This window comes from Leiobunum rupestre, chromosome 2 (genome assembly GCF_980474605.1).
Source record: "Leiobunum rupestre chromosome 2, qqLeiRupe1.1.hap1, whole genome shotgun sequence".
NCBI classification, from domain to species: domain Eukaryota; kingdom Metazoa; phylum Arthropoda; class Arachnida; order Opiliones; family Sclerosomatidae; genus Leiobunum; species Leiobunum rupestre.
The window spans coordinates 76,199,355-76,215,181 of record NC_143385.1 but is presented as its reverse complement, the minus strand read 5'-3'; the positions used below and the strand labels follow the sequence as shown (position 1 = coordinate 76,215,181).

Below are 15,827 nucleotides of genomic sequence, written 5' to 3'. Positions count from 1 at the left end.
AACGTAACGCAGACTCTTACTGAGTTCCCGGCGGAAGTCGGTAAAAATGGCCTCCATGGAGCTGGCAGGGCTACCGACATATAGTGGAAACGTAAAGTTTTAGTGAAAATTGCGCCGTTGTTTTTGACTCGCGGTTTTCAAGATACCAGATATTTTTGCGTTATATGGTTTTAAAACAATAATGGATCATGACTGTAGCTCTAAAAATGTTTCTAAACGAAAGAAAACTAAAGGTGAGTAATATAATCTTGGGTTATCTCTTGAAATTCCTTATTTCCCACCCTGCTAAGGAGCCCGATTTTACCGACTTCCGGCGCGAACTCAGTAAGAGCCTCAACAGAAAACGCGCTATCTAGAAACGCCGTGATTTCGAATCTAGGGTACGTACTTATATATTATCTTTGTTGAAACCCTCTTTTGAGTTACCCGGGTTCAAGGTTTTCCACCAATAAGTTAGCAATAAGAAATATGATTATAAATTTCTTAGGGACCGTTCACAGATTACCTATAACTGTAGAGTGTTGCTCAAATGTTACGTAACAACTCATAGTTTTATGCCGGAACCTATTTTATCAATTATAGTAAATTACTGTCGCAATTTCGTTCGAATATTTCTTATTTATAATATTATAATTAGGTTTCTAGAGGTTAAACAATAAAAAATAGGTCAAATTTTGAAAGAAATTTAATAATTTTAATTTTGCTGGTTATTTCCATTCTTACTCTTCGTTCCGATCGGGAAAGGGCTGCAGAAAATTTATATTTTTTTCATTACGAAATTTGTTAACAACCATTTAGATTTCAAATTTTTTCTCTAAAAGATACAAAATTTACCGACAAACGTAAATTTTATTTCGTTTGCAAGCTTGACGATTGAGTTACCTCTCGAAGGTCGGTGGTTAAACAATGAATTTTTTTGTATAGGTTTCTTGGAATAATGGTAGAAACTGATCATTAGCTTTCGTTTCGAGGAATGTCCTGGGAACCTGGTTTTCTTTTCGAAGGGTCACATTAAAGGCAATATAACCTGCAAAGCAATTTTTATGGAAGACCCCTTCAATTTTTCAAATTACCCTGTACAGTGGTGCCAAACATTTTTAAAGTCAAAGGCAAGAGCGTCCAGAGCTGCAAACGTTGGTGTTCCACACCAAATACCTATGGTTATATTCCCTTTAAAGATAAATCGTTTTTTTTATATTTATAATAATTAATTAATTAATTCGTTTCGATTTACTTATTCTCGGGATGCTTCTAAAAAGCGTTGGAGAATCAAGCAATTAATCATGAAAAATAGAATGAATGAGCAGATTTTCCCACTAAAAGCTATTTATCGCAAGCTGCTCGTGTCAATTATTTCTATATTAGCCAATTTATTTTTTTAGCTGACTTACAAAAGGGCAAATGGAAATGTCTTTTGTTCGAAAGGTGTAATTAGTTGAGAGTCCGAAGCTAATTATCCTTTGAGATTTGCTGAGAAATTCCAGTTCGGAGATCTAAGCTCGTGAGAGAAAATCAATTTGTTAATTTACATAAAAAAATACAGTTCTCGGTACAATTTTAGAAGCAGTGTTTCGTGTTACCATTTGTAACATAAATAAACACAATAGTGTTCCTTTTTAGAATATATCCATAGAAAAAATGCAATGACACTTCTAAAGAAAAACGTTGCTGTGTTAAATTAACACAATTTGTACTAAAAAGTTTATGTTATGCACGTGTGTACTTAATCTTTTTATTAAAATTAACTGAACCTTTATCAATTGAAGTCATTTAAAGAATTCCAAGGTTTAGCATTTCAGATGGAAACCCTTTTGATGTGTTCTTTCTTTAAGATTTTTTCTTACACCACATTTTTCTGAAAACTAACTTAACGTACCCCTTGTTTCACAATCAGTAAAATAGCTTGTTCTATTGAAAAGATTACCATAGTGATCGCGAGGCACAAGCTAAACCATAGATTGTTAAAACCAGTAACGCGCTAGGTGTTCTGCGCATTTTCAAAATTCGTTTCCAAAACTTACGTGAACAAGGTTTCATTAAAGAATATATCTTTATATCGTAATTATGAGTTATCATAAGTTGTAACGGAAGAATAGGATTACGCATCTAACTTATACATCACAAATAATAAGAAAAACGACTTATAATTTATCAGAAAACGATTAAGATTATCATGTAAATTATAATTTATTTTCTTATGATCATGATTGAATTTAGTATGTCACTTTATAAGGTCGTTACTATAAACAATATTGAGATAATTCCCCTCATGCTTGAAGAGTAAGCTCCTCCCCTATAAAATTAAATTAGCCCGATTGGTTGCCTAAAGCTGACGTCATCCGACGCGATTGAAGCGCACACTGGTGACGTTTTCCCTTTCCCTATTTCTGGCTGTAGGTAAATTAGATCATAGTCATTCTCCACTAAATATAGCTAAAATCATTCTTCCTAATATAAAACATAAAAATAGAGGATTCCACATTTTATTCTGAAAATACGTCTTCGTATTAGGGCTGTGCGATTAGTGTTTTTAGGCAATCGAGTCGGTTATCGGGTACAATTTGTTTTCATCGCGTATTCGAGTCGAGTAATATTGAAGTCGAGTCGAGTAATCGAGTACTTTATTAAGGGAAAACTTTCTCTTATGAGAGTCGAGTAACTAAAAAAAACCTCGAGTATTATTTTAACGAATCGGGTTATTGAGTACTTGATTAGGAGCTGGTTTTATTTAAGAAATTATGAAATTAAATTTAATATGAGTATAAAGTAACTTTTAATGCTGAAAAATATTCCTTTAATTAAAATTAACCACAATTTCCACAACTTTGTAGGTACCGTTTATTGTCCCCCAAAAGGTGATAAAAACCCCTCTTTGAACTTTGACGCAACGAGAATATAAAAAAAAAAATACGCGACGAGTTTAGAGAGCAGCTTATTCGAGTAATCGGGTACGCGAATATGCAATTTTTTGGTACTCGGTAATTGACGAGTATTCTCCAATTACTTATTCGAGGTTGAGTTTTAGTACTCAACCTCAGAAAAGGACGAGTACTAGATGATGTTAGAGTACTCGCACACCCCTACTTCGTACGCTTACAATCACACAAAATAGTAAATTAGCTTTTCAAAACCAAAGTAAATAAAATAACAAGTTGGCAAGCCAAATTATACCTCTCCTCGGAAGAATTGTCCCTAGTGGTATTAATTTCTCGAGATAACCCGTAAAGATATCTCCGCAATTTAGAGTTATTTTTTAAAAATGTTATCCCAGTTCTATCCCGCCCGGTATAAAATTTTAATTATAATTAAAATAATTGAGACGAAACGACCAATTTTAATTTATTCAGAATATCATAAGTTAAGTAGTTACAACAGTGAGTTAGACGTACTATAACAATGCACAATTGAATTTAACCCTTTTTACAAAACAAGTTTATCAGTTAAATATAAAACGAAGCAAATTTTAATGAGATAAATATCTACAGAGGGTATTATAACGACCATTCGCTTTTTGGTTTATAATTTTAACGGAATGGGTCCGTCCCAAAGGCATTAAGAAGAAGTTGGAGAGAAAACGCCCATACAAACACAACAGACTCAACATCCACAACCTTCATAATACAACCAACTCCACACCCACAACATTCACAACACGAACTCAACATTCACAACAAACTCAACACCCACAACCATCACAACACGAACTCAACATTCACAACCTACACATAAACATTACAATAACGAAATATCCAATCAAACTGAATTAAAACTGTTGCGACGGTGAGCGTTGACGAAAAAAGACCAACTAAACCCAACCCAACCGCAAAGCAATCCGTTAACGCTCACCGTCACACGGTGGTTTTGCCAACCCTTCGAGAAACTGCGAACGCAGTGAGCCAAGAAACTGCGTACGCAGTGATTACCCTTTGCCCCGAAAATGCGAACGCGTTCGCAGGCCTGACAGACAGACCGACAGACAGACAGACCCGGTGATTGTATAACCCCTCCTAGGGGACTTTGTCCCCTCGGAGAGGTAAAAAGTATAGAAAATACAGCACCCTGGTAACGTTTTACCAAGATTATTCAACTATAAGGTTGAAGCAATAGAAGCGCCTGCCCTACAAAAATTCCGATTGTCTTTCCCCCCGCGTGAGCAGAAAAGGGCTAAATTTAAATGAATTTTTCGACAGCGCCATCTCTTGTAAATAAATAGAAACTCGTGAAACATTATAAACAAATGTGGTCCGGACCAGGAACATTTTTAGATCGCTTTCTCAATTGTGAGGGAATATCAGGGAATCAATGTTTTGACCGAGGGGTCGGACATTTGCCGGTTTTGTGTACGGGATTTTGGATTTTTTAAAAATCCAGGATTTTTTATTGTGGATTTGTCATACTTATGGGAGCAAAATTCTTGGATTTTGTGGAATTTTTTCCAAATTTTGTACGGGATTTGGCCAAATGACCGACCCCTCGGTTTTGACCAATAAAGTATTGAATAATCTTGGTTTTACCTTCTCCCTCTCGTTTACTGATCATAAACGCCAAAATAAATTATCATCGTCAAAATAAAATCCCTCAAAAGGAAGGGTTTTTAAATTCAAAACGCGGGAATCTCGATGATATCACGCATTTTTTCGTCGGGTGATTTTTTATTATTCATTCTGATAATAAAATTGAACCACGCGGGCTTAGCAATATTTATCTACAATTGTCTTAGCCCAAAAGATAATCCCTCCCGAACCAGCGCGATATTAGTAGTCGAATACGCGCGTGCAATTGAATAATAAGCAGTTCGCCCGTCCAAAAGGCAATTAAATTATTATTTTTCTTATCGCGGACTGAATTTCAGACGGATTAATTAGATCATTAATATAGAAATTTAAAGAAAAAGAGAAAAATAAAAACTAGGTCGTGTGTGAGCGCATAATTTAACGATGAATTGGACTGAGCGCGAACTTCTTTAAATAGAATGAGGCGAGAGAGCACTTAAGCGTGATCGGCTATTAAAACAAATTCGGGTATAGCAAGCGTACACACACAGACACCTTCTGATTTTTGGGGACTGGCGTTTCATCGACGAAAATATCGGCATCCAATTATGACAAGAACAGCGGACCGAGAAGACCGTATCGGTTTTCAATATTTTGGGCTTCCGCGCTGACCTCCTTTTTTGGCCCGTGTTTCCTCTCAAAGATCATTGCCGCCCTCCGAAAGGAATTGACCAATATAATGAAGAATTTTCATAAGGTGTAGCTCTGTAAGGAGCCAAGTGTCTTCGAGTGTAAAGCGCTATGCTTTTCTTTATTCTCGCTAATGGAGCTAATTAGCGTTTGGCTTTGTTTATTGAAGAAGAAAAATCTTTTTCATTGTACGTGCAATTATGATGCGATGGGTCAATAAAATCTAGTGTTTTCGCATTAATAGCAGGCAAATATATATGTATTTGGAATGTTTAAGGAATCATTGGTGCGAACGCGCCTGTAGAAACTGGCTTGGCTTATACTACGTCGAATTCACACGAGTCAATATTTTTGCAAAACAATGTTGTTTAACACAGGTGGCAAACCGAGCTGTTTCGTATGAATGCTGGAAAAAGGTATACAATGAAATAGTTAGGAGCAACAAACACAAGGAGAACGCAGCTAGCCTTTAAACACGCTAACGAAGGGTTGTGTACAGGGCCGGCGGATCGTGTTAATCTCGGGTGGGTAGTCAGACGAGGGGGGGGGGGATTTATTGGGTTATCCTACATAAAACGATAGGCCTATATAATACTAATTAAGAGAAATTGATAGAGGTAAAAACTACAAAAATTTAGTATTCTCAAATTTATTATCACATAGTATTAATTGTGCAATGCCAAAACTGTACTGCGCTTTGCATTTTCGGAAATGAACTGATTCAACAATTTTTCCAAATATTTTGACGCGTGACTTCATGTAGGTCTTAAAATTCATATGACTCTACGTGTAAAGATGTTTGAAGGATCTGAGTACAAATATTTAAACTCAATTATATAGAAAGGTAGAGACAACGTTATAAAACGTAGTACTGACAACTGTGGGTACTTTCCCTACCCCAGTTTGTGGTAGAAAACGTCGTTCCTTTAAATTAGGCAACGATTATTTAAATTACAATTATTTAAAAAATAAATGGAGCCTTTATGGCTTTGGTGTCAAATAAGCAGTTTTGGGAGAATCAGTTATTTATTATTTGAACACTTACATTAGAGCCCACTACTAACCGAATAATCAACTCAATATCATATAGGTCATATACATTTAGTATCGTTTACCTTCTAAAAGTTATAGTGTACGCACTTATCAATCCTACTTCACAACGCGAGGTAGAAATGTAACAGCTGATAACTATTTTATATAAATGTTTGATACAGAGAGACTAATGACGACAAACATTTACGTTAAAATACACTTATGAAAATTATGCTTTTATCATTTTATGTATTTTTAAATTTTGATTTTGATGATTTACTTCAATCTATTTTAATCGGGGCAGTGCCGCGTGCATAGTTTTCAACATCACCGATATTTAAAGCATGAGATAAAGATAGTGTTGTATTGATCTTCCGCATCACTTCCCGATATAAGTCCGTCTTTACCGTATTTTCAGAAATAGAAAGGGGATTGACGCGAGGGAAATAAAAAAAAACTTGTCAAAGGTCTATGTTTAAGTTGTGATTTGCCCTTTTGCGAAGACCGCGTTTTATTATTCACGCTTGTCTCATTAGAATTAATAACTTATATTTAATAACCTATTTTACAAATTTACTTCCGCAGTTTTTATACTGAAAAGTGTCACGCGTTACTCGGACTCACTCCTACAATGGGGAGAAGAAGAAGGTGGGGAAAAACAGGGAAAGCGGTTTTTCTCTCAGTGACGAATTTTTAATTGTGGCCGGTACAACGAAAACCATTAAATACGATCCCGTTTATGAACTAACTTCATCAAGGTGGCTCTATCCCCACAGTACCGACTTTGATGACATCAATTCCGGGTGGGTAAAATACCCACCCGGAATTTCCCGGGTGGGTACTTCTACCCACCATACCCACATTATCCGCCGGCCCTGGTTGTGTACGAATTTCATTGGACGAGCGTCACGAGCCTTTACGCTGAACGTTTTACGGGCGGGGGGGAAGACAATTTCCGAATTTTCCCCTTCCGACGGCAGCAGGCGCTAAAGCGTCTAGCCAATTAAAAACGTACGCAAGAAAATCCACGACTTTTGACGGGTTGCGTTCTCCTTGTGTGGGGGTGTTGTGTTTGTTGCTCCTAGCGAAATAGCGAGTCTTAGCGACACAAACGCCTTTGATGGCCAAGTCCAAAAGAACGGAATGTTATTCAAACCGAGGCTTAGCTCTAAGCATTTAAATATAATACGTTTCATATTATACACACTCTTTCGTTTACACAAAACTAAATGATAATATTAATTTGAAATAACTTTATTAAGGTAAATTGTCATATTTAGTAGTAAAAGGGGTGTTGTTTTTAAGAATTACGAGTAATTTTCTTCACCAGCTGACCCGCGAAACGATCTCGATGAGCGTGTGAAAGAAAACGCAGCGTGTTTTGCGAACAAGAATCAAAAACTCTGCGCACTAACAAATTTGGACCAAATTTGTAGGTTTAGTATGAATATGGTTTTATACCTTTCGACAAAAGTGGATGGATTAACAGAAAGTTTGGGATGGTCCTGCAGACCTGTCCCATCAAGAATGAGGTACCGCACTACTTCTCTTATTTCTTGCCTTGCCCTTTGGCGGAGAATTAAAAACGGCGCTTTACTCTATGTATACCTGCGTGATTCGGCTAATATAAAGTAGTTCCTTTTCAGTTTCCTGTCCACTAGATTATAGTAGATTCCAGCTGTTTGTAAAGGCCTAGAAATTTTTTTTTGGAAAGAGGGAAAAGATGGGTTTCCCTATGTTGTAACTTAAACAAGTTGGCAAGCCAAAATATACCTCTCCTCGGAAGAATTGTCCCTAGTGGTATTAATTTCTCGAGATAACCCTTAAAGATATATCTCCGCAATTTAGAGTTATTTGTTAAAAATATTAACCCATTTCTATCCCGCCCGGTATAAAATTTTAATTATAATTAAAATAATTGAGACGAAACGACCAATTTTAATTTATTCAGAATATCATAAGTTAAGTAGTTACAACAGTAAGTTAGACGTACTATAACAATGCACAATTGAATTAAACCCTTTTACAGAACAAGTTTATCAGTTAAATATAATACGAAGCAAATTTTAATGAAAGAAATATCTACAGAGGCTTTTTGGAATTACTCGCTTACGAAATACTTGCCGCATCTTTAACGCTCATTTTATTTCAACACTCGCCCTTGATGAAGATACCGTAGATATCTGGTAGTGGACGACTCGTTCACTTCCTGTTGACGTTGTGACGCATACCACATGAAAAAGACCAATGCCGTCCAATTTCCAATATCATATAATGACTCGCACACCCAAGAAATCGTAGATATCCAAATATCCACACCAAATGTATTTACAAGAAGCAAAAACCTTACCATAAACAAAGCACAGAGAGCCACTTGACTAACCGCCAGCTTTTAAAGCAATTAACGTTAAATTATCTCCTTTGAATTAACAGAACTATATATAGGTCGTTAAGAAAGTGGACCACCCACAGGGTCTACCCTTTAACCCTCTAATCTCGGCTGACTGCGCTAAAACAAGATTTAACCTTTAAAAAATACCAGATTAGGCCTTCATAAATTCATTAATAAAAAAAGACTTTATTACCTATTATGCTTACGATGCCTGTCTTAATTTCAGTGAATCTAAGCAGCTATCGGTGGTTCTGTGGTAGAGCGCTCGACTGCCAAGCCGAATGGTCTGGGTTCGAAACCTGGGTGGCGCATTTGTTTTTAATCAATAGAGAAACGCTAAATTAGAATTTCTTCGATGCAATAATTTCAATTTCAATTCTATTTCAATTAAACCAAAATTTCGTACTCTATTAAATACGCTTCCGATAAAGCTGAAGGTCTAATTTTCAATAAGGCGTAACAAGTGTCGGTGGTTCTGTGGTAGAACGTCCGCCTGTCAATCAGGAGGTCTCGGGTTCAAATCCCGCCCGATGCGATCGCAAATTGATACTAAGACGAATACCGTGTACAACTGGTGGAAACCCTGCCATTGAACGTTGAGAGGTAGCATTACACTCAGCACTCGGTCCGTCCCAAAGTCATTAAGAAGAAGTTGGAGAGAAAACGCCCATATAAACACAACAAACACAACAAATTCAACACTCACAACCTACGCATAAACATTACAAAAACCGTAATACACCAAACCGTCACGACGGTGAGCGAAAAAACACCATCCAAACCAAACCGCAAATGCATCCGTTAACGCTCACCGTCGCACGGTGGTTTTGCCAACCCTTTGAGAAACTGCGTACGCAGTGATTACACTTTGCACCGAAAATGCGAACGCGTTCGCAGTCCTGGCAGACAGACCCACCCACAGACCCACCCACAGACAGACACGGTCGTTGTATAACCCCTCCTAGGGGACTTTGTCCCCTCGGAGAGGTAAAAAGGGACTTTTTGTTTTTTTTTATAAGAAGACATTTTTATCATCAAATCGAATTTTTAATTGTCGCTTATATTTTTTGGTATCGTTTTCTTTTTTTATGGACTTATCGGGATTAACGGTTTTTTTTGTGTTTCATATAAAGGCTTTGTCGCGTGAATAAATGCATTCTCTTTTCTTTCGCTATTGTAATGTAATCTTCATCAAGTTTTTAATTCAATAAATGTATATTGTTGATTCTTATACCTCGTCGTAGTCAATCGTGGGTTATTAAGTCTGAAGAGTAGAAAGTTGTGTTTTCCCCCCTTACTTCATGGTGCCGAAACCCGGGACGGGACTTAGATTCAGCTACTATCTAACCGAAGACTTCTAGATAAATCTCTTCGTTCAGACTGAAAGAACTCACAAACGACTATGGCGACAGCTGCTAATCAACTTCAGAAAGAACAACAGAAAAGAGCTGTCATAAGACGAATGATTACCAACATTCAAAGCAACGTTAAATTAGAACTGAAGAAAGAACCGCCATCCAGCAAGAAGCTTAAAGAATTCCTGTTTAAGCTTAAAGACAAAGAAACGAGTATGGAAGCGTTAGAAGAAACCATCTTGTCACTGGTAGCCGTTGACGCCATCGAGAAAGAAATGATTGATGCAGAATTGTACCGAGACAAGATCATTGATGCGAAAACGGACATTGAGACTTACTTTGAAGAACACCAACGAGGCCATAGACCAGATCCTTCGGAAGACGATTCAGACACAGATTCGACAACTACGACTCGACCGATGGCAATGTCAATTCAACTACCGAAATTGAGTCTGGAGAAATTTGAAGGCGATCCAACTTCCTGGACGGGGTTTTGGTCCATCTTCGAGACAGCAATCGATTTCAATCCTTGTCTCAATGCCGCACAGAAATTCAGTTACCTGAAAAGTTACCTGCGTGGGAAGGCAGCAGCGGCAGTTTCCGGATTGGCTTTGACACCGATGAATTACCATAGCGCTAAAGAAATCCTACAGACCCGCTTTGGAAAGAAACGTTTAATCATTAATTCTCATATGAATGAACTCTTCGCTCTCGAATCAGTCAAACGAAGCAATGATATCGTCGGTTTAAGACACCTCTACGACAGATGTGAAATTCAAGTCAAGAGCCTTGAATCTCTTGGGGTCCCGAGTGAAAGCTACGAGTCCATGTTGAACACTCTGCTCATGAAGCTCATACCAAGCGACCTGTCCTTTGAATTTGCTAGAAAGAGGGAAGACGACGAAGACTTCACTGTTAGCGAATTATTGAATTTTCTACGAAGAGAGATCGAAGCAAGAGAGAAACACGCGTTTTTGACTGGAAGCACTGACGGAAACCAGTATTCAAGAAGTAATCCTTCCAATCCGTCTTCTGAGCGCTTGAAACCAAAGAATTGGTCTCAAGATTCCAAATCCAGACAACGTCTGTCATCCACAGCTGCGTTTTCCACTGTCACGGAAGATAGATGCGTATTCTGTGAGAAAAACCACGAACCAGTAAAGTGTCACGGTTACACCGTGTCCGAGAGGCGAGAAATCTTGAAGAGAAAGGGGAGATGTTTCATATGTCTGCGGTACAAGCACAGAGCGTGGCAATGTAAGGCAAATATAACTTGTAAGACGTGCAAGAAGAGACACGACGAAGCGGTATGCGACGAGAAATTTCCAGACAAGGAACTGACTCAAACACAATCACCATCGTCAGAGTCTGTAGCCATTAGCTGCGCATCAGTCAACGAGATCTCAAACAAATCAAGTCCCAAAGTCATACTACTTCAAACTGTTCCTGTAAAAATCATCGCAGGACGAAACCCAGAGAAATTCAGATGTCTTTTGGACACAGCTAGTCAACAGACTTTCATCACGGAATCAACGTCACTACGATTGAATCTTCCAGTAACCGGAATCGAATTCAAAAGAATCTATCCCTTCGGAAGCGAAAAACCAATCCTGGCGGAGAGAAGGCGAGTTAAAATTCGACTCTGCGATTTAACCATGAAAAACGAGATCGAAGTGGAAGCTCTAGAAGATCCGGTTTTAAATCGGGCCGTTGTACCAGTTGCCACGGATGCGATGCGCAAAGAAATGGAAGCCCGAGGTATCAGACTCGCGGAAGATCCTAGTGAATCTAACCTGGAACTCACTCTCATTATCGGCGCCGATTACTATTGGAAAGTCGTATCCGGTATCATCCAGCGATTTGGAGATATGACTGCAGTTGACACGAAATTTGGATGGACGCTTCATGGTCCCTCAGTTGTAGATTGGTGCACTCTCGGCGTGGAGTCGGTGTGTGGAATGAACGTAATAATGGAGGAAGAACTGGCATCCGTACAGCTGCGAAAATTCTGGGACTTGGATGCTTTGGGCATTTTGGATTCCTCAGTATCACCATCTAACGAAGATCAAAGAGTCATTGAACAACTGAACGCCACGATCAAATACCATAACCACCGCTACAAGGTCAAGTTACCTTGGAAGGAAGATATGACTCTAAGTTCGAACAATTACTCGTCTGCGCTCAAACGATTTTCGTCCTTAAAAAATCGCTTCCAAAAAGATCCCTCATTCCACGTCCAGTATGCCGAAGTCATCAAGGACTACCTCGCGCAAGGTATCGTCGAAGAAGTGCCCAAGAAAGAAATCAATCAGCAATCGAGAGTAATTAACTATTTGCCACATCACGCAGTCTTAAGAAACGACAAAACAAGTACGAAGCTGCGAGTGGTATTCGATGGTTCATCTCATGAAAAGAATTCTCCGTCGCTCAACAATTGCCTTTACACCGGTCCAAGTTGGAACACAGATCTAATAAAGCTTCTCATCACGTTCCGTATTGGAAAGATCGCTTTCACGGCTGACATCGAGAAGGCTTACCTTCAGATCGAACTCCATGAAGACGACACAGATGCAGTCCGATTTCTTTGGACAGACGACCCGGCGAAGAACCAAGAGCCAAAAATTCTGAGATTCAAGAGGGTTCTATTCGGTGTTTCACCAAGTCCTTTCCTGCTTGCCGGAACCATACGTCATCACGTTCTAAAGTACAAAGAAACGTATCCCGAAACAAGTCGCCTGTTAGAAGAAAACTTTTACGTCGACGATTTGATCGGCAGCGAAAACGACGAAGATGTGGTCTTGAAGAGGTCCGTAGAAGCCAAGAAAATCATGCAAGATTCGAGCATGAACCTAAGGCGTTGGAAGACCAATTCCAAGCCACTACGACAGCGTTGGGGAGAAGACGTTTCATCTTCAAAAGAAATTGAAGAGAAAAAGTCCTCGTTCAAAGTCCTTGGAGTCAGTTGGGACCCGAATAAAGACGTTCTACAATTTGACGTATCGGCGCTCCTCGAGTTTCTATTCAGCAAAAAAAAATACTAAACGATTCGTTCTCCAGGCCTCATCAAGAATCTTCGATCCAGTTGGATTCTTAAGCCCGTTCATGATCCGCATAAAAATCCTCTTCCAGGAGATATGGGAAAAAGGCGTGGACTGGGATTCTACTCTGCCTGATGACTTAGATAAGCGATGGGACGATTGGTGTCTTGAGCTTCCAGCGCTTCATGAATTGTCAATATCACGATATTACATGGACCAAGTGGGCGATGACAATATCAAGAGTTTTGAGCTTCACACCTTTTGCGACAGTTCTGAGAAAGCGTACGGAGCTGTCATATACCTGCGATACGTCACGGAGAAAGGCGAAATTGGAACCAAATTGATCGCTAGCAAGGCCAGAGTAGCACCATTGAAGCGGGTGACATTACCTCGCTTAGAATTGATGGGAACTGTCATTGCGGTCCGGCTTACCAATCACGTTCAGAGCTATTTCTCATCTATGTCACCAAAAAACCGGTATTGGACTGATTCAAACATAGCACTTGGATGGATCCAGGGTACAGCAAGTCACTGGAAGCCATTCGTCGCGAATAGGGTTCGTGAAATCCAAGAGGGCTCTGATCCAAGTTCATGGTCTCATTGCCCAGGGCGATTGAATCCGGCGGACCTTCTTACAAGAGGACAAGAAATGACAAGTCTCATAAGAAACAGCACTTGGTGGACTGGTCCTGAATTTCTTACCCAACCAGAACACCAATGGTCTTTTCGGAAGGGCGTACCCACACGAGTTATCGAGATTAGCGACGAACTTCGTCCAAAGTTTCAAGAAGAAATTATCCAGTGTGCCTGCATATCCGAGCCTAAAGTCGAAAGCCAACCTTTACTCAACGTCGAAGATTATAGCAGATTTAACCGACTACTTCGAGTCACCGCATACGTATTGGGATTCATTCGCCGTCTCCGTACGAAAGAAAACCGCCATGCAGTATTATCTAGCGAAGAGATCAACGAAGCCGAAAGATATTGGATTCAACAAGTTCAAATTCAAGCGTATCCTGAAGAATATCGAGCACTAAAGTCGAAGCTACCGTTGTCTCAAGCAAGCAATATCTCGCTCTTGGCTTCGTTTTTGGAAAATGGAATAATGAAAATCGGCGGAAGACTGGAATTTTCTGATCTATCATACGAAGAAAAGCACCCTGTCCTATTGCCTCAAAAATTCCACTTTACCAATCTCTTGATTCAACGTCATCACGAAGACATGATGCATACTGGTCTAACCGGAACTTTAACCAAACTTCGAGAGCGTTTCTGGGTCGTACGAGGACGTCAAGCAGTCAAAAGCCTGATTTCTAAATGTCTCGTATGCGAGAGAAGTAAAGTTAAAGCTGTATCCGTGACAACCGCACCTCTTCCCAGGGAAAGAGTCTTGGAATCACCACCATTCTCGATCACTGGCGTTGATTTTGCTGGACCCGTGTACGTGAAGACAACGGACAAATCAAGCTCGAAGGCCTATATTGCTTTATTCACATGCGCCGTAACGCGATGCGTCCATTTGGAGCTGGTTTCTAGTCTCTCTGCCGAAAACTTCCTACTTGCGTTAAGAAGATTCTTTTCACGACGGGGTATTTGCAAAGAAATTTGGTCCGATAATGCCAAGACATTCCAACGTGCCGATAAGGAGCTGAAGGACTTGTGGAAAACCGTTCAAGGTTCGAAGGTCCAAGAGATGATTAGTCAGCAGAGAATAAAATGGTGTCACATCGTCGAACGAGCCCCCTGGTGGGGGGGCTTCTGGGAAAGATTGGTTAGAAGTATCAAAACCCTTTTGAAGAGAATACTCGGGCGGAGTGCGTTGTCATATGAAGAGTTCGAAACCACGCTGATCGAGACGGAAGCAGTTATCAATGCCAGACCTCTCACCTACGTGGAAAACGATGCTAAAGATCCTCGACCGCTAACTCCAGCTAATTTTCTGATCGGAGAACGACATAATCTTTTGCCGTCCAAATCATTCAAGTCTGTGAAGACGAGACAAGACGCTACTAGACGACTTAAATATCGCCAGACGTTGCTCGATCAATTTTGGCGCCAGTGGAGACGCGAGTATCTTCGAGAGCTTAGATCCGCGAACTCCGTCCAGAATCAGAGAGACATGAAGGAGATCAAGGTCGGCCACGTCGTTCTCATTGGCGAAGACAGACAACCACGCCAGAATTGGGAGCTGGGTCGAGTCACTGAAATCCACAATGGTCGAGACGGAAAAACCAGAGCCTGTTCTCTTCGGACATCAAATGGACATATTATTCGTAGAGCAGTTCAGCTATTGTATCCTTTGGAGCTTGTAAATGACCCGTGATTGGTCATTACGCCGGGAGGATGTTGTAACTTAAAAAAGGGACTTTTTGTTTTTTTTTATAAGAAGACATTTTTATCATCAAATCGAATTTTTAATTGTCGCTTATATTTTTTGGTATCGTTTTCTTTTTTTATGGACTTATCGGGATTAACGGTTTTTTTTGTGTTTCATATAAAGGCTTTGTCGCGTGAATAAATGCATTCTCTTTTCTTTCGCTATTGTAATGTAATCTTCATCAAGTTTTTAATTCAATAAATGTATATTGTTGATTCTTATACCTCGTCGTAGTCAATCGTGGGTTATTAAGTCTGAAGAGTAGAAAGTTGTGTTTTCCCCCCTTACTTCACCCTACCAACAGGAAATTTTCTAGGGCCTTGGTGTACAGTTAAACTATGGTTTAAAACTTCAGGAAAAACTTCACCGTTTGTTTGTATTCCGATTGAATACAATTCCTTCATAAAACATTACATTGACTAAATTTTTTTGGCTAATTCTTCTAGTGTA

At 39.4% G+C, this 15,827-nt stretch overlaps 1 protein-coding gene across 1 annotated transcript; it reads left to right on the top strand.

Annotated features, from left to right (window-relative positions):
- Nucleotides 1–10,009: 10,009 nt before the first annotated feature.
- On the top strand, nt 10,010–15,323 carry LOC149959039 (uncharacterized). Its single transcript, XM_090167320.1, has 2 exons — nt 10,010–12,958; nt 13,020–15,323. The coding sequence occupies exons 1-2, from the start codon at nt 10,010–10,012 to the stop codon at nt 15,321–15,323; spliced, it is 5,253 nt and encodes a 1,750-aa protein (XP_090023446.1).
- Nucleotides 15,324–15,827: the final 504 nt, after the last annotated feature.